At 45.6% G+C, this 25464-nt stretch overlaps 1 protein-coding gene across 2 annotated transcripts in view; it reads right to left on the bottom strand.

Moving 5' to 3' along the window:
- The window catches only part of ift74 (intraflagellar transport 74), a 134003-nt gene that overhangs the window by 5065 nt on the left and 103474 nt on the right, over positions 1 to 25464 (bottom strand). For both annotated transcript variants that reach the window (XM_077235488.1, XM_077235489.1), the window contains 6 exons: positions 20408 to 20551; positions 20281 to 20321; positions 19980 to 20059; positions 19408 to 19461; positions 19221 to 19318; positions 17438 to 17564 (listed from right to left, as the gene is read on the bottom strand). In XM_077235488.1, the coding sequence (XP_077091603.1) occupies positions 17438 to 17564; positions 19221 to 19318; positions 19408 to 19461; positions 19980 to 20059; positions 20281 to 20321; positions 20408 to 20551 (544 nt within the window). The remainder of the gene's footprint in view (positions 1 to 17437; positions 17565 to 19220; positions 19319 to 19407; positions 19462 to 19979; positions 20060 to 20280; positions 20322 to 20407; positions 20552 to 25464) is intronic.

The raw sequence follows: 25464 nt of genomic DNA, 5'->3' as shown, positions 1-25464 counted from the left end.
CACACATGCCTATAGACTGAACAAGTAATACGCATGTTCATGCTATCACCATTTTCACAAATTCATTTTATTGAAGTTTACACAGAAATGCTAATAAACTTATTTCAAAGTTTGCGTTCTCAGGCCACCAAAATGTCGTTGTCATGTAAACGGCCAGAAAGCATTAAAAGTTTTCTGTTTTCAGTTGAAAACGGTGTTGTGTAAGTGGCGACATTAATACCTAATGATCTTTTACAACAGAAAAGAATCAATCAAATACTTACTTAAGCTGAACAATGACTTTCTTCTAGATCTGCTGTAAAGCCAAAACAATCTTTGTTGCATTCATTTCCTGTTATCACTGCAAAGCTGCTTTGGAACAATCTATATTGTAAAAAGTGCTATATAAATTAAGGTGGCTTGAGTTGACGGAGATGCTAAGACACTAACACTGAGGAAAGACACTAACCCTGAGGAAAGAGACTAACCCTGAGGAAAGAGACTAACCTGAGGAAAGAGACTAACCTGAGGAAAGAGACTAGCCTGAGGAAAGAGAATAACAGGAGGAAAAAGACTAACCTGAGGAAAGAGACTAACCTAAGGAAAGACACTAACCCTGAATAAAGACACTAACCCTGAGTAAAGAGACTAACCTGAAGAAAGACACTAACCCTGAGGAAAGACACTAACCCTAAGGAAAGAGACTAACCTGAGGAAAGACACTAACTTGAGGAAAGAGATGAACCCTGAGGAAAGAGACTAACCCGAGGAAAGAGACTAAACCTGATGAAAGACACTAACCCTGAGGAAAGACACTAACCTGAGGGTTACTAACCCTGAGCAAAGAGACTAACCCTGAGGAAAGAGACTAACCCTGAGGAAAGAGACGAAACCTTAGGAATGAGACTAACCCTGAGGAAAGAGACTAACCCTGAGGAATGACACCAACCCGAGGAAAGACACTAACCTGAGGAAAGACACTAAACCGAGGAAAGAGACTAAACCTGATGAAAGACACTAACCCTGAGGAAAGACACTAACCTGAGGGTTACTAACCCTGAGCAAAGAGACTAACCCTGAGGAAAGAGACTAACCCTGAGGAAAGACACCAACCTGAGGAAAGAGACGAAACCTGAGGAATGAGACTAACCCTGAGGAAAGAGACTAACCTCAGGAAAGAGACTAGCATGAGGAAAGACAATAACCCTGAGGAAAGACACTAACCTGAGAAAATACACTAACCTGAGGAAAGAGACGAAACCTGAGGAAAGAGACTAACCCTGAGGAAAGAGACTAACCCTGAGGAAAGACACTAACCCGAGGAAAGACACTAACCCGAGGAAAGAGACTAACCTGAGGAAAGACACTAAACCGAGGAAAGAAACTAACCTCAGGAAAGAGACTAACCTCAGGAAAGAGACTAGCCTGAGGAAAGACAATGACCCTGAGGAAAGACACTAACCTGAGAAAAGACACTAACCTGAGGAAAGAGACGAAACCTGAGGAAAGAGACTAACCCTGATGAAAGAGACTAACCCTGAGGAAAGAGACTAACCCAAGGAAAGAGACTAATCCTGAGGAAAGACACTAACCCAGAGGAAAGATACTAACCCGAGGAAAGAGACTAACCGGAGGAAAGAGACTAACCCTGAGGAAAGACACTAACCTGAGGAAAGAGACTAACCTGAGGAAAGAGACGAAACCTGAGGAAAGAGACTAACCCTGAGGAAAGACACTAACCCTGAGGAAAGACACTAACCCTGAGGAAAGAGACTAACCCTGAGGAAAGGGACTAACCCGAGGAAAGAGACTAACCCGAGGAAAGAGACTAATCTGAGGAAAGAGACTAACCTTGAGGAAAGACACTAACCCGAGGAAAGAGACTAACCTGAGGAAAGACACTAATCTGAGGAAAGAGACGAAACCTGAGGAAAGAGACGAAACCTGAGGAAAGACTAACCTGAGGAAAGAAACTAACCCGAGGATAGACACTAACCTGAGGAAAGACACTAACGCTGAGGAAAGAGACTAACCTGAGGAAAGAGACTAACCTGAGGAAAGAGACTAACCTGAGGGCAGACACTAACCTGAGGACAGACACTAACCTGAGGAAAGACACTAACCTGAGGAAAGACACTAACCTGAGGAAAGACACTAACCCGAGGAAAGACACTAACCTGAGGAAAGAGACTAACCCTGAGGAAAGAGACTAACCTGAGGAAAGAGACTAACCTGAGGAAAGAGACTAACCTGAGGAAAGAGACTAACCCGAGGAAAGAGACTAACCTGAGGAAAGAGACTAACCTGAGGAAAGACACTAACCTGAGGAAAGAGACGAAACCTGAGGAAAGAGACTAACCCTGAGGAAAGACACTAACCTGAGGAAAGAGACTAACCTGAGGAAAGAGACTAACCTTAAGGAAAGACACTAACCCGAGGAAAGAGACTAACCTGAGGAAAGAGACTAACCTGAGGAAAGAGACGAAACCTGAGGAAAGAGAATAACCCTGAGGAAAGACACTAACCCGAGGAAAGACACTAACCCGAAGAAAGAGACTAACCCTGAGGAAAGAGACTAACCCGAGGAAAGAGACTAACCTGAGGAAAGAGACTAATGCTGAGGAAAGAGACTAACCCTCAGGAAAGACACTAACCAGAGGAAAGAGACTAACCAGAGGAAAGAGACTAACCTGAGGAAAGACACTAACCCGAGGAAAGAGACTAACCTGAGGAAAGAGACTAACCTTCAGGAAAGACACTAACCTGAGGAAAGAGACTAACCTGAGGAAAGAGACTAACCTGAGGAAAGAGACTAACCTGAGGAAAGAGAATAACCCTGAGGAAAGACACTAACCCGAGGAAAGACACTAACCCGAAGAAAGAGACTAACCCTGAGGAAAGAGATTAACCTGAGGAAAGAGACTAACCCGAGGAAAGAGACTAACCTGAGGAAAGAGACTAATGCTGAGGAAAGAGACTAACCCTCAGGAAAGACACTAACCCGAGGAAAGAGACTAACCTGAGGAAAGACACTAACCCGAGGAAAGAGACTAACCTGAGGAAAGACACTAACCCTGAGGAAAGAGACTAACCCTGAGGAAAGACACTAACCTGAGGAAAGAGACTAACCTGATGAAAGAGACTAACCCTGAGGAAAGACACTAACCTGAGGAAAGAGACTAACCCTGAGGAAAGACACTAACCCTGAGGAAAGACACTAACCCTGAGGAAAGAGACTAACCCTGAGGAAAGGGACTAACCCGAGGAAAGAGACTAACCCGAGGAAAGAGACTAATCTGAGGAAAGAGACTAACCTTGAGGAAAGACACTAACCCGAGGAAAGAGACTAACCTGAGGAAAGACACTAATCTGAGGAAAGAGACGAAACCTGAGGAAAGAGACGAAACCTGAGGAAAGACTAACCTGAGGAAAGAAACTAACCCGAGGATAGACACTAACCTGAGGAAAGACACTAACGCTGAGGAAAGAGACTAACCTGAGGAAAGAGACTAACCTGAGGAAAGAGACTAACCTGAGGGCAGACACTAACCTGAGGACAGACACTAACCTGAGGAAAGACACTAACCTGAGGAAAGACACTAACCCGAGGAAAGACACTAACCTGAGGAAAGAGACTAACCCTGAGGAAAGAGACTAACCTGAGGAAAGAGACTAACCTGAGGAAAGAGACTAACCCGAGGAAAGAGACTAACCTGAGGAAAGAGACTAACCTGAGGAAAGACACTAACCTGAGGAAAGAGACGAAACCTGAGGAAAGAGACTAACCCTGAGGAAAGACACTAACCTGAGGAAAGAGACTAACCTGAGGAAAGAGACTAACCTTAAGGAAAGACACTAACCCGAGGAAAGAGACTAACCTGAGGAAAGAGACTAACCTGAGGAAAGAGACGAAACCTGAGGAAAGAGAATAACCCTGAGGAAAGACACTAACCCGAGGAAAGACACTAACCCGAAGAAAGAGACTAACCCTGAGGAAAGAGACTAACCTGAGGAAAGAGACTAACCCGAGGAAAGAGACTAACCTGAGGAAAGAGACTAATGCTGAGGAAAGAGACTAAGCCTCAGGAAAGACACTAACCAGAGGAAAGAGACTAACCTGAGGAAAGACACTAACCCGAGGAAAGAGACTAACCTGAGGAAAGAGACTAACCTTCAGGAAAGACACTAACCTGAGGAAAGAGACTAACCTGAGGAAAGAGACTAACCTGAGGAAAGAGACTAACCTGAGGAAAGAGAATAACCCTGAGGAAAGACACTAACCCGAGGAAAGACACTAACCCGAAGAAAGAGACTAACCCTGAGGAAAGAGATTAACCTGAGGAAAGAGACTAACCCGAGGAAAGAGACTAACCTGAGGAAAGAGACTAATGCTGAGGAAAGAGACTAACCCTCAGGAAAGACACTAACCCGAGGAAAGAGACTAACCTGAGGAAAGACACTAACCCGAGGAAAGAGACTAACCTGAGGAAAGACACTAACCCTGAGGAAAGACACTAACCCTGAGGAAAGAGACTAACCCTGAGGAAAGACACTAACCTGAGGAAAGAGACTAACCTGATGAAAGAGACTAACCCTGAGGAAAGACACTAACCTGAGGAAAGAGACTAACCCTGAGGAAAGACACTAACCCGAGGAAAGACACTAACCTGAAGAAAGAGACTAACCCTGAGGAAAGAGACTAACCCTGAGGAAGGACACTAACCTGAGGAACGACACTAACCTGAGGAAAGAGACTAACCTGAGGAAAGAGACTAACCTGAGGAAAGACACTAACCTGAGGAAAGAGACTAACCTGAGGAAAGAGACTAACCTGAGGAAAGAGACTAACCGGGAGGAAAGGGACTAACCCGAGGAAAGAGACTAACCCGAGGAAAGAGACTAATCTGAGGAAAGAGACTAACCTTGAGGAAAGACACTAACCCGAGGAAAGAGACTAACCTGAGGAAAGACACTAACCTGAGGAAAGAGACGAAACCTGAGGAAAGAGACTAACCTGAGGAAAGAGACGAAACCTGAGGAAAGAGACTAACCCTGAGGAAAGACACTAACCTGAGGAAAGAGAATAACCCTGAGGAAAGACACTAACCCTGAGGAAAGAGACTAACCTGAGGAAAGAGACGAAACCTGAGGAAAGACTAACCTGAGGAAAGAAACTAACCCGAGGAAAGACACTAACCTGAGGAAAGACACTAACGCTGAGGAAAGAGACTAACCTGAGGAAAGAGACTAACCTGAGGACAGACACTAACCTGAGGACAGACACTAACCTGAGGAAAGACACTAACCTGAGGAAAGACACTAACCCGAGGAAAGACACTAACCTGAGGAAAGAGACTAACCCTGAGGAAAGAGACTAACCTGAGGAAAGAGACTAACCTGAGGAAAGAGACTAACCCGAGGAAAGAGACTAACCTGAGGAAAGACACTAACCTGAGGAAAGACACTAACCTGAGGAAAGAGACTAATGCTGAGGAAAGAGACTAACCCTCAGGAAAGACACTAACCCGAGGAAAGAGACTAACCTGAGGAAAGACACTAACCCGAGGAAAGAGACTAACCTGAGGAAAGACACTAACCCTGAGGAAAGACACTAACCCTGAGGAAAGAGACTAACCCTGAGGAAAGACACTAACCTGAGGAAAGAGACTAACCTGATGAAAGAGACTAACCCTGAGGAAAGACACTAACCTGAGGAAAGAGACTAACCCTGAAGAAAGACACTAACCCGAGGAAAGACACTAACCTGAAGAAAGAGACTAACCCTGAGGAAAGAGACTAACCCTGAGGAAGGACACTAACCTGAGGAAAGATACTAACCTGAGGAAAGAGACTAACCTGAGGAAAGAGACTAACCTGAGGAAAGACACTAACCTGAGGAAAGAGACTAACCTGAGGAAAGAGACTAACCCTGAGGAAAGGGACTAACCCGAGGAAAGAGACTAACCCGAGGAAAGAGACTAATCTGAGGAAAGAGACTAACCTTGAGGAAAGACACTAACCCGAGGAAAGAGACTAACCTGAGGAAAGACACTAACCTGAGGAAAGAGACGAAACCTGAGGAAAGAGACTAACCCTGAGGAAAGACACTAACCTGAGGAAAGAGAATAACCCTGAGGAAAGACACTAACCCTGAGGAAAGACACTAACCCTGAGGAAAGAGACTAACCTGAGGAAAGAGACGAAACCTGAGGAAAGACTAGCCTGAGGAAAGAAACTAACCCGAGGAAAGACACTAACCTGAGGAAAGACACTAACGCTGAGGAAAGAGACTAACCTGAGGAAAGAGACTAACCTGAGGACAGACACTAACCTGAGGACAGACACTAACCCGAGGAAAGAGACTAACCTGAGGAAAGACACTAACCTGAGGAAAGAGACGAAACCTGAGGAAAGAGACTAACCCTGAGGAAAGACACTAACCTGAGGAAAAAGAATAACCCTGAGGAAAGACACTAACCCTGAGGAAAGAGACTAACCTGAGGAAAGAGACGAAACCTGAGGAAAGACTAGCCTGAGGAAAGAAACTAACCCGAGGAAAGACACTAACCTGAGGAAAGACACTAACGCTGAGGAAAGAGACTAACCTGAGGAAAGAGACTAACCTGAGGAAAGAGACTAACCTGAGGAAAGAGACTAACCCGAGGAAAGAGACTAACCTGAGGAAAGAGACTAACCTGAGGAAAGAGACTAACCTGAGGAAAGAGACGAAACCTGAAGAAAGAGACTAACCCTGAGGAAAGACACTAACCTGAGGAAAGACACTAACCTGAGGAAAGAGACTAACCTTAAGGAAAGACACTAACCCGAGGAAAGAGACTAACCTGAGGAAAGAGACGAAACCTGAGGAAAGAGAATAACCCTGAGGAAAGACACTAACCCGAGGAAAGACACTAACCCGAAGAAAGAGACTAACCCTGAGGAAAGAGACTAACCTGAGGAAAGAGACTAACCCGAGGAAAGAGACTAACCTGAGGAAAGAGACTAACCTGAGAAAAGACACTAACCCGAGGAAAGAGACTAACCTGAGGAAAGAGACTAACCTTCAGGAAAGACACTAACCTGAGGAAAGAGACTAACCTGAGGAAAGAGACTAACCTGAGGAAAGAGACTAACCTGAGGATAGAGAATAACCCTGAGGAAAGACACTAACCCGAGGAAAGACACTGACCCGAAGAAAGAGACTAACCCTGAGGAAAGAGATTAACCTGAGGAAAGAGAATAACCCGAGGAAAGAGACTAACCTGAGGAAAGAGACTAATGCTGAGGAAAGAGACTAACCCTCAGGAAAGACACTAACCCGAGGAAAGAGACTAACCTGAGGAAAGACACTAACCCGAGGAAAGAGACTAACCTGAGGAAAGACACTAACCCTGAGGAAAGACACTAACCCTGAGGAAAGAGACTAACCCTGAGGAAAGACACTAACCTGAGGAAAGAGACTAACCTGAGGAAAGAGACTAACCCTGAGGAAAGACACTAACCTGAGGAAAGAGACTAACCCTGAGGAAAGACACTAACCCGAGGAAAGACACTAACCTGAAGAAAGAGACTAACCCTGAGGAAAGAGACTAACCCTGAGGAAGGACACTAACCTGAGGAAAGACACTAACCTGAGGAAAGAGACTAACCTGAGGAAAGACACTAACCTGAGGAAAGACACTAACCTGAGGAAAGAGACTAACCTGAGGAAAGAGACTAACCTGAGGAAAGAGACTAACCCTGAGGAAAGGGACTAACCCGAGGAAAGAGACTAACCCGAGGAAAGAGACTAATCTGAGGAAAGAGACTAACCTTGAGGAAAGACACTAACCCGAGGAAAGAGACTAACCTGAGGAAAGACACTAACCTGAGGAAAGAGACGAAACCTGAGGAAAGAGACTAACCCTGAGGAAAGACACTAACCTGAGGAAAGAGAATAACCCTGAGGAAAGACACTAACCCTGAGGAAAGAGACTAACCTGAGGAAAGAGACGAAACCTGAGGAAAGACTAACCTGAGGAAAGAAACTAACCCGAGGAAAGACACTAACCTGAGGAAAGACACTAACGCTGAGGAAAGAGACTAACCTGAGGAAAGAGACTAACCTGAGGACAGACACTAAACTGAGGACAGACACTAACCTGAGGAAAGACACTAACCTGAGGAAAGACACTAACCTGAGGAAAGACACTAACCCGAGGAAAGACACTAACCTGAGGAAAGAGACTAACCCTGAGGAAAGAGACTAACCTGAGGAAAGAGACTAACCTGAGGAAAGAGACTAACCTGAGGAAAGAGACTAACCCGAGGAAAGAGACTAACCTGAGGAAAGACACTAACCTGAGGAAAGACACTAACCTGAGGAAAGAGACTAATGCTGAGGAAAGAGACTAACCCTCAGGAAAGACACTAACCCGAGGAAAGAGACTAACCTGAGGAAAGACACTAACCCGAGGAAAGAGACTAACCTGAGGAAAGACACTAACCCTGAGGAAAGACACTAACCCTGAGGAAAGAGACTAACCCTGAGGAAAGACACTAACCTGAGGAAAGAGACTAACCTTGAGGAAAGACACTAACCCGAGGAAAGACACTAACCTGAAGAAAGAGACTAACCTGAGGAAAGACACTAACCCTGAGGAAAGAGACTAACCTGAGGAAAGAGACTAACCTGAGGAAAGAGACTAACCTGAGGAAAGAGACTAACCGAGGAAAGAGACTAACCTGAGGAAAGACACTAACCTGAGGAAAGACACTAACCTGAGGAAAGAGACTAATGCTGAGGAAAGAGACTAACCCTCAGGAAAGACACTAACCCGAGGAAAGAGACTAACCTGAGGAAAGACACTAACCCGAGGAAAGAGACTAACCTGAGGAAAGACACTAACCCTGAGGAAAGACACTAACCCTGAGGAAAGAGACTAACCCTGAGGAAAGACACTAACCTGAGGAAAGAGACTAACCCTGAGGAAAGACACTAACCCGAGGAAAGACACTAACCTGAAGAAAGAGACTAACCCTGAGGAAAGAGACTAACCCTGAGGAAGGACACTAACCTGAGGAAAGACACTAACCTGAGGAAAGAGACTAACCTGAGGAAAGAGACTAACCTGAGGAAAGACACTAACCTGAGGAAAGAGACTAACCTGAGGAAAGAGACTAACCCTGAGGAAAGGGACTAACCCGAGGAAAGAGACTAACCCGAGGAAAGAGACTAATCTGAGGAAAGAGACTAACCTTGAGGAAAGACACTAACCCGAGGAAAGAGACTAACCTGAGGAAAGACACTAACCTGAGGAAAGAGACGAAACCTGAGGAAAGAGACTAACCCTGAGGAAAGACACTAACCTGAGGAAAGAGAATAACCCTGAGGAAAGACACTAACCCTGAGGAAAGAGACTAACCTGAGGAAAGAGACGAAACCTGAGGAAAGACTAACCTGAGGAAAGAAACTAACCCGAGGAAAGACACTAACCTGAGGAAAGACACTAACGCTGAGGAAAGAGACTAACCTGAGGAAAGAGACTAACCTGAGGACAGACACTAACCTGAGGACAGACACTAACCTGAGAAAAGACACTAACCCGAGGAAAGACACTAACCTGAGGAAAGAGACTAACCCTGAGGAAAGAGACTAACCTGAGGAAAGAGACTAACCTGAGGAAAGAGACTAACCTGAGGAAAAAGACTAACCCGAGGAAAGAGACTAACCTGAGGAAAGAGACTAACCTGAGGAAAGACACTAACCTGAGGAAAGAGACGAAACCTGAGGAAAGAGACTAACCCTGAGGAAAGACACTAACCTGAGGAAAGACACTAACCTGAGGAAAGAGACTAACCTTAAGGAAAGACACTAACCCGAGGAAAGAGACTAACCTGAGGAAAGAGACTAACCTGAGGAAAGAGACGAAACCTGAGGAAAGAGAATAACCCTGAGGAAAGAGACTAACCTTAAGGAAAGACACTAACCTGAGGAAAGAGACTAACCTGAGGAAAGAGACTAACCTTAGGAAAGAGATTAACCTGAGGAAAGAGAATAACCCTGAGGAAAGAGACTAACCTGAGGAAAGAGACTAATGCTGAGGAAAGAGACTAACCCTCAGGAAAGACACTAACCCGAGGAAAGAGACTAACCTGAGGAAAGACACTAACCCGAGGAAAGAGACTAACCTGAGGAAAGACACTAACCCTGAGGAAAGACACTAACCCTGAGGAAAGAGACTAACCCTGAGGAAAGACACTAACCTGAGGAAAGAGACTAACCTGATGAAAGAGACTAACCCTGAGGAAAGACACTAACCTGAGGAAAGAGACTAATCTGAGGAAAGAGACTAACCCTGAGGAAAGACACTAACCCGAGGAAAGACACTAACCTGAAGAAAGAGACTAACCCTGACGAAAGAGACTAACCCTGAGGAAGGACACTAACCTGAGGAAAGACACTAACCTGAGGAAAGAGACTAACCTGAGGAAAGAGACTAACCTGAGGAAAGACACTAACCTGAGGAAAGAGACTAACCTGAGGAAAGAGACTAACCTGAGGAAAGAGACTAACCTGAGGAAAGAGAGGAAACCTGAGGAAAGACACTAACCTGAGGAAAGAGAATAACCCTGAGGAAATACACTAACCTGAGAAAAGACACTAACCTGAGGAAAGAGACGAAACCTGAGGAAAGAGACTAACCCGAGGAAAGAGACTAATCCTGAGGAAAGACACTAACCCAGAGGAAAGATACTAACCCGAGGAAAGAGACTAACCGGAGGAAGGAGACTAACCCTGAGGAAAGACACTAACCTGAGGAAAGAGACTAACCTGAGGAAAGAGACTAACCTGAGGAAAGACATTAACCCTGAGGAAAGACATTAACCCTGAGGAAAGAGACTACCCCTGAGGAAAGGGACTAACCCGAGGAAAGAGACTAATCTGAGGAAAGAGACTAACCTTGAGGAAAGACACTAACCCGAGGAAAGAGACTAACCTGAGGAAAGGCACTAACCTGAGGAAAGAGACGAAACCTGAGGAAAGAGACTAACCCTGAGGAAAGACACTAACCTGAGGACAGAGAATAACCCTGAGGAAAGACACTAACCCTGAGGAAAGAGACTAACCTGAGGAAAGAGACGAAACCTGAGGAAAGACACTAACCCGAGGAAAGAAACTAACCCGAGGAAAGACACTAACCCTGAGGAAAGACACTAACCTGAAGAAAGAGAATAACCCTGAGGAAAGACACTAACCTATGGAAAGACACTAACCTGAGGAAAGAGACTAACCTGAGGAAAGAGACTAACCTGAGGAAAGACATTAACCCTGAGGAAAGAGACTACCCCTGAGGAAAGGGACTAACCCGAGGAAAGAGACTAATCTGAGGAAAGAGACTAACCTTGAGGAAAGACACTAACCCGAGGAAAGAGACTAACCTGAGGAAAGACACTAACCTGAGGAAAGAGACGAAACCTGAGGAAAGAGACTAACCCTGAGGAAAGACACTAACCTGAGGACAGAGAATAAGCCTGAGGAAAGACACTAACCCTGAGGAAAGAGACTAACCTGAGGAAAGAGAATAACCCTGAGGAAAGAGACTAACCTGAGGAAAGAGACTAATGCTGAGGAAAGAGACTAACCCTCAGGAAAGACACTAACCCGAGGAAAGAGACTAACCTGAGGAAAGACACTAACCCGAGGAAAGAGACTAACCTGAGGAAAGACACTAACCCTGAGGAAAGAGACTAACCCTGAGGAAGGACACTAACCTGAGGAAAGAGAGTAACCTGAGGAAAGAGACTAACCTGAGGAAAGAGACTAACCCTGAGGAAAGAGACTAACCTGAGGAAAGAGACTAACCTGAGGAAAGAGACTAACCCTGAGGAAAGACACTAACCTGAGGAAAGAGACTAACCTGAGGAAAGAGACTAACCCTGAGGAAAGACACTAACCTGAGGAAAGAGACTAACCTGATGAAAGAGACTAAACATGAGGAAAGACACTAACCCGAGGAAAGACACTAACCTGAAGAAAGACACTAACCTGAGGAAAGACACTAACCCTGAGGAAAGAGACTAACCCTGAGGAAAGAGACTAACCCTGAGGAAAGAGACTAACCCTGAGGAAAGAGACTAACCCTGAGGAAGGACACTAACCTGAGGAAAGACACTAACCTGAGGAAAGAGACTAACCTGAGGAAAGAGACTAACCCTGAGGAAAGACACTAACCTGAGGAAAGAGACTAACCTGAGGAAAGAGACTAACCCTGAGGAAAGACACTAACCTGAGGAAAGAGACTAACCAGAGGAAAGAGACTAACCCCGAGGAAAGACACTAACCCGAGGAAAGACACTAACCCTGAGGAAAGCTCTGTTAAGTCTTCGTCGTCAGTTAGGAATCTGGGTGTGCTTTGATACCAATCTTTCATTTGAAAGTCACGTGTCTAGTGTTTGTAAAACCGCATTTTTCCATCTTAAAAATATATCTAAATTACGTCATATGCTCTCATTGACAAATGCGGAACAACTAGTTCATGCGTTCATGACATCAAGGCTAGATTATTGTAATGCTCAACTGGGTGGTTGCCCTGCACGCTTAATAAACAAACTACAGCTAGTTCAAAACGCAGCCGCTAGAGTTCTTACCAGAACCAGGAAGTACGACCATATTAGCCCGGTTCTGTCAACACTGCATTGGCTCCCTATTAAAAACATTGTATACATTTTAAAATATTGCTGATTACTTACAAAGCACTAAATGGTTTAGCTCCCCAGTACTTGTCTATTGCGATCTCAAAGTTCTGGACAGTTGATAATACCTAGAATATCTAAATCGACTGCTGGCGGTAGATCCTTTTCCTATTTAGCACCAAAACTTTGCTTCCCGGACATGGTTAGGAAGATTGTTCCAGACACAGTCTGTCAGTTCAAAGCTAGATTAAAGATCTCTTTGACCTAGCATTCACATAACACTCTATAGACTTCTATAATTCAATATTAGGCTGCTTAGATTAGGTCAGCCGGAACTGGGAACACTTCCCTTAAATCCTGATGTAGTCGTTACATCATACGAAGAATGGCACCTACGCTAATTTTAGTGTCTTTGTTTATCCCGAGGTTTTGCCGCAGCCTGCCGGATCCAGGCCGTTTCCAGATCTGACGAAGGACTTCCTCAGGACACTAACCTGAGGAAAGAGACTAATGCTGAGGAAAGAGACTAACCCTCAGGAAAGACACTAACCCGAGGAAAGAGACTAACCTGAGGAAAGACACTAACCCGAGGAAAGAGACTAACCTGAGGAAAGACACTAACCCTGAGGAAAGACACTAACCCTGAGGAAAGAGACTAACCCTGAGGAAAGACACTAACCTGAGGAAAGAGACTAACCTGATGAAAGAGACTAACCCTGAGGAAAGACACTAACCTGAGGAAAGAGACTAACCCTGAGGAAAGACACTAACCCGAGGAAAGACACTAACCTGAAGAAAGAGACTAACCCTGAGGAAAGAGACTAACCCTGAGGAAGGACACTAACCTGAGGAAAGACACTAACCTGAGGAAAGAGACTAACCTGAGGAAAGAGACTAACCTGAGGAAAGACACTAACCTGAGGAAAGAGACTAACCTGAGGAAAGAGACTAACCCTGAGGAAAGGGACTAACCCGAGGAAAGAGACTAACCCGAGGAAAGAGACTAATCTGAGGAAAGAGACTAACCTTGAGGAAAGACACTAACCCGAGGAAAGAGACTAACCTGAGGAAAGACACTAACCTGAGGAAAGAGACGAAACCTGAGGAAAGAGACTAACCCTGAGGAAAGATACTAACCTGAGGAAAGAGAATAACCCTGAGGAAAGACACTAACCCTGAGGAAAGAGACTAACCTGAGGAAAGAGACGAAACCTGAGGAAAGACTAACCTGAGGAAAGAGACTAACCTGAGGAAAGACACTAACCCTGAGGAAAGACACTAACCCTGAGGAAAGAGACTAACCCTGAGGAAAGACACTAACCTGAGGAAAGAGACTAACCTGATGAAAGAGACTAACCCTGAGGAAAGACACTAACCTGAGGAAAGAGACTAACCTGAGGAAAGAGACTAACCCTGAGGAAAGACACTAACCCGAGGAAAGACACTAACCTGAAGAAAGAGACTAACCCTGAGGAAAGAGACTAACCCTGAGGAAGGACACTAACCTGAGGAAAGACACTAACCTGAGGAAAGAGACTAACCTGAGGAAAGAGACTAACCTGAGGAAAGACACTAACCTGAGGAAAGAGACTAACCTGAGGAAAGAGACTAACCTGAGGAAAGAGAGGAAACCTGAGGAAAGAGAATAACCCTGAGGAAATACACTAACCTGAGAAAAGACACTAACCTGAGGAAAGAGACGAAACCTGAGGAAAGAGACTAACCCGAGGAAAGAGACTAATCCTGAGGAAAGACACTAACCCAGAGGAAAGATACTAACCCGAGGAAAGAGACTAACCGGAGGAAGGAGACTAACCCTGAGGAAAGACACTAACCTGAGGAAAGAGACTAACCTGAGGAAAGAGACTAACCTGAGGAACGACATTAACCCTGAGGAAAGACATTAACCCTGAGGAAAGAGACTACCCCTGAGGAAAGGGACTAACCCGAGGAAAGAGACTAATCTGAGGAAAGAGACTAACCTTGAGGAAAGACACTAACCCAAAGAAAGAGACTAACCTGAGGAAAGGCACTAACCTGAGGAAAGAGACGAAACCTGAGGAAAGAGACTAACCCTGAGGAAAGACACTAACCTGAGGACAGAGAATAACCCTGAGGAAAGACACTAACCCTGAGGAAAGAGACTAACCTGAGGAAAGAGACGAAACCTGAGGAAAGACACTAACCCGATGAAAGAAACTAACCCGAGGAAAGACACTAACCCTGAGGAAAGACACTAACCTGAAGAAAGAGAATAACCCTGAGGAAAGACACTAACCTATGGAAAGACACTAACCTGAGGAAAGAGACTAACCTGAGGAAAGAGACTAACCTGAGGAGAGACATTAACCCTGAGGAAAGAGACTACCCCTGAGGAAAGGGACTAACCCGAGGAAAGAGACTAATCTGAGGAAAGAGACTAACCTTGAGGAAAGACACTAACCCGAGGAAAGAGACTAACCTGAGGAAAGACACTAACCTGAGGAAAGAGACGAAACCTGAGGAAAGAGACTAACCCTGAGGAAAGACACTAACCTGAGGACAGAGAATAAGCCTGAGGAAAGGCACTAACCCTGAGGAAAGAGACTAACCTGAGGAAAGAGACGAAACCTGAGGAAAGACACTAACCCGAGGAAAGAAACTAACCCGAGGAAAGACACTAACCCTGAGGAAAGACACTAACCTGAAGAAAGAGAATAACCCTGAGGAAAGACACTAACCTATGGAAAGAGACTAACCTGAGGAAAGAGACTAACCCTGAGGAAAGAGACTAACCTTGAGGAAAGAGACTAACCTGAGGAAAGAGACTAACCTGAGGAAAGAGACTAACCCCTGAGGAAGGACACTAACCTGAGGAAAGAGACTAACCTGAGGAAAGAGACTAACCTGAGGAAAGAGACTAACCCTGAGGAAAGAGACTAACCTGAGGAAAGAGACTAACCTGAGGAAAGAGACTAACCCTGAGGAAAGACACTAACCTGAGGAAAGAGACTAACCTGAGGAAAGAGACTAACCCTGAGGAAAGACACTAACCTGAGGAAAGAGACTAACCTGATGAAAGAGACTAAACATGAGGAAAGACACTAACCCGAGGAAAGACACTAACCTGAAGAAAGACACTAACCTGAGGAAAGACACTAACCCTGAGGAAAGAGACTAACCCTGAGGAAAGAGACTAACCCCGAGGAAAGAGACTAACCCTGAGGAAGGACACTAACCTGAGGAAAGACACTAACCTGAGGAAAGAGACTAACCTGAGGAAAGAGACTAACCCTGAGGAAAGACACTAACCTGAGGAAAGAGACTAACCTGAGGAAAGAGACTAACCCTGAGGAAAGACACTAACCTGAGGAAAGAGACTAACCAGAGGAAAGAGACTAACCCCGAGGAAAGACACTAACCCGAGGAAAGACACTAACCCTGAGGAAAGCTCTGTTAAGTCTTCGTCGTCAGTTAGGAATCTGGGTGTGCTTTGATACCAATCTTTCATTTGAAAGTCACGTGTCTAGTGTTTGTAAAACCGCATTTTTCCATCTTAAAAATATATCTAAATTACGTCATATGCTCTCATTGACAAATGCGGAACAACTAGTTCATGCGTTCATGACATCAAGGCTAGATTATTGTAATGCTCAACTGGGTGGTTGCCCTGCACGCTTAATAAACAAACTACAGCTAGTTCAAAACGCAGCCGCTAGAGTTCTTACCAGAACCAGGAAGTACGACCATATTAGCCCGGTTCTGTCAACACTGCATTGGCTCCCTATTAAAAACATTGTATACATTTTAAAATATTGCTGATTACTTACAAAGCACTAAATGGTTTAGCTCCCCAGTACTTGTCTATTGCGATCTCAAAGTTCTGGACAGTTGATAATACCTAGAATATCTAAATCGACTGCTGGCGGTAGATCCTTTTCCTATTTAGCACCAAAACTTTGCTTCCCGGACATGGTTAGGAAGATTGTTCCAGACACAGTCTGTCAGTTCAAAGCTAGATTAAAGATCTCTTTGACCTAGCATTCACATAACACTCTATAGACTTCTATAATTCAATATTAGGCTGCTTAGATTAGGTCAGCCGGAACTGGGAACACTTCCCTTAAATCCTGATGTAGTCGTTACATCATACGAAGAATGGCACCTACGCTAATTTTAGTGTCTTTGTTTATCCCGAGGTTTTGCCGCAGCCTGCCGGATCCAGGCCGTTTCCAGATCTGACGAAGGACTTTCGCCTGGACCCGATGACAATTCAGTGCTGAAGTGCAAACTAGCCTCTCCTTATGGAGGATCCCTATACCACTCTACAGATAAAGCGTTGTGGAATTTTTTGGTTCGCGTACCTAGCCAAAGTGATAAGATAAAATAAAATTCTGCATCAAAATTTATAGACATGACAAGTAGTTTGTTTAGGCATGGTTTGTAAGGAATTACAAACCTGCGCACATATATTCAAACGCACATAACTATAGAATCAATTCTTAATGCGCATGTGAACGCCATCAGCATCTATCACAGGTTCGCGTTTAAAGTCTGTTTAGAGAGAACGGTGTCGTCTTACCGGCCCCTAATTTAATAACTCCACTATCATTTAGACGGAAGTGAATCAATCAAAACTAACTTTAGCTGGAAAAAACATTTTTCAAGAACCACTATAAAACTAAACCAATCTCTGTTACCTTAAATTATATGTTTATCTCTGTAAAGCTGCTTTGAAACAATCTACATTGTTAAAAGCGCTATATAAATGAGGAAGATTTGACTTGACTTGAAAGAGACTAACCGGAGGAAAGGCCTCTGGCGGTGCTGTGAGACTTCTGCATCTCCGTCTCCTTGAAGCTCAGATCGTCCTGCATGGACCGAAGCTCCTGCGCTGTGACGGCTGAGAGCTGATGCAGACGACTTATGTTCTGAGAAACACCACACACTCGCTGTCAAGACTCAAACTCGTAGCACGTTACAGAGGGAGAAACAAGAGGTGTGTGTGTCGTGAGAGAGGTGTGTGTGTGTCATGAGAGATCTGTGTGTGCCATGAGAGATCTGTCTGTGTAGTGAGAGATATGTGACCGATCACGGAAACTAGAGACAGAAGTCGGCAGCACAACTTTCGAGCAAAATGAGAAAGAAGCGTTTTTTTTCCAAAATCGGTGAATTTCAATTTTTTGCAGAATCTGTTAGTTTAAATCACGAAGAAGCCTCTCCATGTTTGAGATAGCAGTATTGGTATATTTAAAAGCTTACATTTTGAGGTTGAAATCGGCTTGTTTTCGGAGATTCTAGCATGCAGTAGGGACGTGGCGTGTCATTGTCTGTCTGTATTTCCATACTGGATGAGCCAGCTTTTGCCCCCGCCCTCCAAGTGAACAGCGTGGCTACTTATTATGCTGCGCTCTGGCCGGCTCTATCTGATATTAAAATTCAATGAAGATGGACGCCGCAAAGATTGTCGCAGACGAGCTGAACCGTGACAGTTACACCGAAATGTTTTGAAGTACTTCTTCGACAAGCCGTGCTGAAATAGCGAAACTGTTGTGCAAAGGGGCCATAGAACCGGCTGTAAAAGCCTGACTCGCTCAGAGAAGGAGGTACCTGTTCTATGGCCCCTTTGCATTCTGATATCCCTGGATTCACTTCCCATGCTTTTACATGTACAGCTAGGGGCAGAATGGGCTCCGGGTTCCGATCGCCGCATTTCGTGGGCTCGGGAAACTGAACCGGAGGTATGGGCGCGGCGCGCGCGCCCTCGGTTCTTGAATACTGTGACTCACTGACAGCGGTGGCTGGCTGTTTCATATGTGACGTCCCGATTGCTTTGAATGGGGAACGTTTTGTGAACAGGCAACAGACTTAATGGACTGGCAACAATCTCCACAGAACATGAACTGGCACAGAGAATCGAAATAGAGGATGCAGTTAAGACCTTTGCTGCGATGAAGGCCCGCCGTGCGCGTTTCTGAAACGTAAGTTAAGCTTCATTTGCTCTTTAGTCGTTATTTAAGATGCTGAACCTGCTGATGATATAATGTGCTTGCGGACATTTCATTTGTGTGTGTTTTACGCACATAAGAGTGTGGTGTAAACAGATTTGCAACAGTAATTTGAGGAGGTGAAATGTGATTATTTGGAAAATTCCTGTCATAACTGCTTAAAGAAAAATGTCAGCAGGCATTTGCCTCCTGCATAAACTTTAATATTGTTGACATTTTGGGCACACGTGTGCACTATTTGCGTTATATGAGGGCCTATGGCTTATTGGTCTTTGTGTGTTGTTGCTGGTTTTGCGTCAGGCCTATATGTATGGCATATTGGTCTTTGTGTGTTGTTGCTGGTATACCTTCAAATGGTCACAACTTCTCCAAATATTATCAGATTTCCATGTGTTACACATGATTGGAACGCTTGGAGACTACACTTTCAGAATATAGGAATAACTCAAAATGCCCCAAAACCGACTTGTGTCTCTAGTTTCCGTGATCGGTCACATATGTGTGTGCCGTGAGAGGTGTGTCTGTAGTGAGAGGTGTGTGCCATGAGAGGTGTGTGTGTGTGTGTGTGTGTGTGTGTACCCTGCTGGAGTGCTCCAATAAAGCCAAAACACTGCTCTGAGAGTCTCTGATCAGCTGCAGCTCCTGACATTTATTCTCCTCAAACGTGTTCAAATACGCTGTAAAAACACATGAGCTCATCATCTAATGATCAACATGAGGCATCTAACCCTGACACATGCAGCATCAGTGTGTGTGGTAGACTCACAGTCGATCTCCTCTTCTCTCTTCTGCAGCTCCTTGTACTTTTGAGTTCGTTCCCCTGTGCAGACGATTTATTGTAGTTGGTGCATTAAAGGGGACATTAGAGAAATCAATTCTCCTTCATGTTTTGAATTAAAAAAAGCTTGATGTACTATAAAAACATGCTGTAACTAAGAATTGAAACCATCCAAATATACTAGAGTAACTGAAAATAATACATCACACCACACACACATTTACACCATCGAAGCCTATTCGGTGTTCAGAAACGTGGTCTGCACCATCATTCTGAGACAGTATTATTATTATTAATAAACACCAAAGTCTCAGTTTGTATAGAACTAACTATCATATCTGGAAATTTCTATGAGCAACAATGCAGTTGTTCTGAATATCAGAAACATGTTTGTTGTTAAATAGGTTTACAATGAACAATATTTAACTGAAATGCTTAACATACATTAAAAACTGAGGTCAAGTCTTTTACTATTTTCTCCTTCCCCATTCCTTTCTCTCTAAATCAACAGTCTACGATCGTCCCAAATTGAATGCATTTTCATATTTAGGGAAAAGCACCTTGATGTTCCTCCATGTCAGCATCTAGTTGCCGCATCTCTTCGGTGAGATTGCTAATTTTCTCACGTACCTCTGACAGTCTACATAAAAACAGGATATTAAATTTTAGTCTTTTTTCATGTACTGATCATAAGACACACTGTGTATAAGTAAATACAATATTTGCATACAACACCATAATGACTGAAGCATGCATTTTATATTGCGATATTGTGGATCTACAAACCAACTGAGAGTGTATACTTAAGTGAACATTCAAGGTTGACCAAAACAAACATGCATATGGTTTATAAATACATACTGCCGTTCCATGCTGGCTATTTCCTGGTTGTTTTCTTTCACCTAAAACCAGTAAAAGAACAGTCATGTTCACGTCTGTTGAAATCTTTGAATGTACTAAATGTAATGAAATATAATTGTTGAGAGACCTGTTTAAAGAGGCGTTCCCTCTCCTCTTGTGGAGAGCCCATGTTCCGGTCTTCAGTCAGCAGGGCGTCTCTGCGGTTCTCCAGATCCAGGAGCTTCTCGTGAAGCACGACTGCCTCCTGTTTGGCCTGAGAGTGAACCAGATCCTGCAAACACAGAGTACTGTTTGTAGCAGCACAGATTTAAAGTGTGATACACAGAGGAGAGATTAGGCAGTCCATTCCCCTTCATTAACGCTCCACAAGCAAGCTAATTTTATATGACTAATGTAAAAGGATTTGACAATAGCACTAAATAAAGTTTTGTGGCGAGGGGGGCGTGGTTCAGCGACCGCTGCAACGAGAAAGAGAGCTGGGAGGCGAACAGCTGAAAGCAGCGAACTGAGTTTGAGTTTCTACGGATTATTTTCTTTATTTTTCAATAAAGACCTGCAGTCTCCACAAGCCGACCCAGGCTCCTTCCTTTCCAACTGACTCTGAACCTAGAGCTTTTCTACACTGGTGCCGAAACCCGGGAGGAAGGAGTACGCCGCCACCGTCATGTCAACCCCGCCAGGACAGCTGTTTGCGGACATCATCCAGTCTCTCACTGCCCTCCACCAGGAAAACCATCAGGCGTTACTGGAGTTGAGGAGCGACCAAGATTGATGTTTCCACGTCCTCCTCCAGGTGCAACAAGAAGATCGCGAGTTGTTCCGGAGCTTGCTGAGCCGGGAGGTTCGGACCGTAGCCTCTCCCTCCAGCCCAGCCACCACCGCCCCTCACATGGCCATCCTCCAAAGGGTCGGCCCAAGTCCCGAGGAACAGCGACAGCGCTTCCGGTCAATCCGGATGGAAGAAGGTGGCCGGCCCCTCGTGATGGCCCAGCAGCTTTGGGAGGCCTGCCACAAATGGCTATTGGCCAGGGAAAGCAACGTCGAGGCTGTCATAGAGAAGGTGGTGCTGGAGCAGTTCATCTCGCGTCTGCCCAAGAGGAATACCCAATGGGTCCAGTGCTACCGGCCGACATCGCTGGACCTGACCATTCAACTGGCAGAGGACCAGATGGTGGCGTGCCCAGGGGTCAGCGAACCCCTGCCAGCTGTCTCTCTCTCTCTCCCCTCTGTAGACCCCCCCTCTTTTTCTCTCTCTAAGCCTGTCCCTATACCCAGGTCCCGCTCCAGCTTTCCGCCACGAGCTCCACTCCGAGGCAGGACCGGACCGGGACAGGTCGGGGACACTGTTCCAGGACCCGTAGCCACTGTATCTGGGGTACCGAACGTGCAGCTGTGGTGACTTTCCCCTGGAACAGTCCCGCGATGAAACGCTAAAACACCCGTTTGATCAGGTCTGTACTATCGGCGGTCAGCCTCTCCACCCTGAGCGAGTGCTCACCTATCCTCATTTTGCTTTAATAAAAGATTGGTTGTATCGAGTGACCCAAGACACTCAGACAAAAGAAAATACAACCCAGTTGTTAATACCAAAGAGCCGTTGGGAAAATATTTTCCAGGCGGCTCATTGTAATCCTATGGCTGGACATTTAGGAGTGGCAGCCACATTAAATCGCCTAATGGCCGATTCTTTTGGCCGGGCATTTACGGGAACGTACGCAGATGGTGCGCGTCATGTCGTGAAGGTCAGTTGGTAAACCCACCAGCCGCTCCAAAAGCGCCTTTGCGGCCTCTTCCGTTAATGCAGGTCCGTTTCAAAAGAATTGGTATGGACCTCGTCGGGCCATTAGAGCGTTCTGCACGGGGACATCACTTTGCATTAGTCGTGGTGGACTATGCAACACGATATTCCGAAGCAGTGGCGCTCCGCAACATCTTGGCTAAGAGTGTGGCGGACGCAGTGTTTCGTTTGATCTCCCGAGTGGGAATTCCGAAAGAAATTCTCACTGACCAAGGCACAGCATTTATGTCACGTACGTTACGCGAACTCTATGAATTATTGGGCATTAAATCTGTTCGTACTAGCGTTTATCTAGTTTATCTTTCCACAAACAGACGGGCTAGTCGAATGATTTAATCACACTTTAATGACAATGATTCGTAAGTTCGTTCACGAAGATGCAAAAATTTGGGATAAGTGGTTGGAACCCCTCTTGTTTGCTGTACGTGAGGTCCCGCAAGCCTCCACGGGGTTTTCCCCCTTTGAGCTTCTCCACGGGCGTCAGCCGCGTGGCATTTTAGACGTCCTGAGAGAAGCTTGGGAGGACGGACCTTCAGAGAGTAAAAATGAAATTCAGTATGTTCTGGATCTGCGATCAAAACTCCATACACTGGGGCGGCTCTCTATGGGGAATTTGCTGCAGGCTCAGAACAGACAAAGCCAGCTATACAACAGGGGAGCCAAACTGTGTAAATTTTCACCGGGAGAGAAAGTACTTGTATTGCTCCCAAAGTCCAGCTCTAAATTATTGGCAAAGTGGCAAGGGCCCTTTGAGGTCACACGGCAAATCTGATATCTCCATTATGAAGTGATTCGATCAGATAGGGACGGGGCACGTCAGATATACCACCTCAATCTCCTTAAAAAAAGGAGTGAAGGGGAATCAGTGATGCCTGCGACGGTAGTGAGGGGGGAGGAGGATCTCGGGCCAGAGGTGATCCAAAAAGGACAATCTCTCACCCTGGCCCCGGCGGGGGAGATCACCTCTCACGTCACAGCTCGCTGATTTAGTTAAACTACAGGCAGAGTTTGCCGATGTGTTTTCGCCCCTACCTGGCCGAACCAATTTGATTCTGCACCATATTGAGAATGCCTCATTTCATTATCGACTGCCTGAACACAAAAAAAAGGTTGTTCAAGCAGAATTGGAAGCTATGCTGGACTTGGGGGTAATAAAAGTGTCACACAGCGACTTGGCTAGTCCGATAGTGTTAGTACCAAAAACGGATGGCTCGGTGCGTTTCTGTGTTGACTACCGCAAGATGAATGCTGTGTCAAAATTTGACGCATATCCAATGCCTCGGATTGACGAGTTGCTAGATCGGCTCGGCGCGGCTCATTTTTATTCGAAATTGGACTTAACTAATGGATATTGGCAGATCCCCTTAACTCCAATGTCCACAGAAAAAACAGCCTTCACCACGCCGTTCGGATTGCATCAATTTGTCACACTTCCTTTCGGGTTGTTCGGGGCAACGGCCACGTTTCAGCGCCTCATGAACCGAGTACTCCGGCCACATAACGCATATGCCGCTGCCTACCTAGATGATATCATCATATACAGTAATGACTGGCAGTGGCTGCATATGGATCAGTTGAGGGCGGTTCAGAGGTCGCTGAGACTGGCTGGCCTGACGGCCAACCCGAAGAAGTGTGCAATTGTGCGGGTGGAAGTTAGATATCTGGGCTTCCACTTGGGTAACGGTCAGTTGCGTCCCCAAATTGATAAGACGGCAGCAGTTGCGACCTGTCCGAGACCCAAGACCAAAAAGGAGGTCAGACAGTTCCTGGGGCTGGCGGGATATTACAGGAGGTTTGTGCCTAACTATTCGGACCTCGCCAGCCCGCTGACTGATCTGAATACAAAGGAAGCAACAGATACGGTCCAGTGGACGGGGCCGTGCCAGCAGGCCTTCACACAAATAAATCCTTTATGCTTCCACTCCTCCGTGAGAGATGTGAGACCGGTGTGCTCACAGGTGTCGCTCATTAACACTCGCACCACGGCCTCGCGCCATTCTCTCACGTCCCTCGGCCTCGTCCTGTTCGCCACATCAGCGTCCTGAGAAAAGGGTCTGACTGAACTGAGAGCGCAGAGCGCACAGCGTGAAGAGTGATCTGAACAATTTGACTGACAGCTGAAAGCAGCGAACTGAGTTTGAGTTTCTACAGTTTATTTTCTTTATTTTTCACTAAAGACCCGCAGTCTCCACAAGCAGACACAGTCTCCTTCCTTCCCAACTGACTCTGAACCTAGAGCTTTTCTACAAGTCTACTGCCACTCTGTCAGAGGTTTCTACTTACAAAGTGTGTGTGAAGCAGTTGTGAACTATAAACTATAATAAACATGTCCATTGAGTGCATAAATGTAGTTGCATTCAGTCGTACAGTGTTGCTTTACACAACAGCAGTCTAAAACACACTCGGTCCCGATTCATCAAGAGTTGGCAGCAGCCATATCACCCTGTGTGTGTGTGTGTGTATGTGTGTGTTCTCCACACCAGCAGCCATATCACCCTGTGTGTGTGTATGTGAGTGTTCTCCACACCAGCAGCCATATCACCCTGTGTGTGTGTGTGTATGTGTGTGTTCTCCACACCAGCAGCCATATCACCCTGTGTGTGTGTGTGTGTGTGTTTGTGTGCGTGTTCTCCACACCAGCAGCCGTATCACCCTGTGTGTATGTGTGTGTGTGTGTTCGCAAAAAATAAAAATCCCAGGATGTCCTTCGAAAGAGTAGGAGTGTAACCCTCTGTCCATCATGGCCAATCATCCCCATATACACTCATTGGCTTCAAAACTCTGTCTCCTCTCCACCAGTAAGCTGGTGTGTGTGTGTGTATGTGTGTGTGTGTGTGTGTGTGTGTGTGTGTGTGTGTGTGTGTGTGGTGGGCATTCTGGCGCCCCATGGCTGCCGTCGCATCATCCAGGTGATGCTGCACATTGGTGGCGGTTGAGGAGATTCCCCCTTCTATGTAAAGCGCTATATAAATGTAATGAATTATTATTCTCGCCCAGGACAACTGGAAGCTGCTAGGGACTGGAAGATGCTGGCTGATCTTGATCAACGGCTTATTTTTCCACCTGAGATTGCCACCACTAACCTACGACCAGATATTGTTTTGTGGTCTGGATCAGCACGCATTTTTCAACTGATAGAGTTAACAGTGGCATGGGAGGATGCGGTAGACGAGGCATATGAGAGGAAGAAACTGCGGTATGCTCATCTGGCCACTGAAGCAGAACAGCGAGGATGGAGAGTCCAGGTTTATCCAGTGGAAGTGGGTTGTCGAGGTTTTGTGGCACACTCTACAACCCGGTTCCTCAGAGACGTCGGATTCAGTGGCCAAGAGTTGCGTCGCACAGTAAAGAACTTATCTGAAGCAGCAGAAAGGAGCAGCAACTGG

Source organism: Siphateles boraxobius, unplaced genomic scaffold (assembly GCF_051911475.1).
Source record: "Siphateles boraxobius isolate OS27281-9 unplaced genomic scaffold, OSU_SipBor_1 195, whole genome shotgun sequence".
Taxonomy (NCBI): Eukaryota; Metazoa; Chordata; class Actinopteri; order Cypriniformes; family Leuciscidae; genus Siphateles; species Siphateles boraxobius.
The sequence above is the reverse complement of the archived record's forward strand: the minus strand, read 5'-3'. Positions and strand labels throughout refer to the sequence as shown.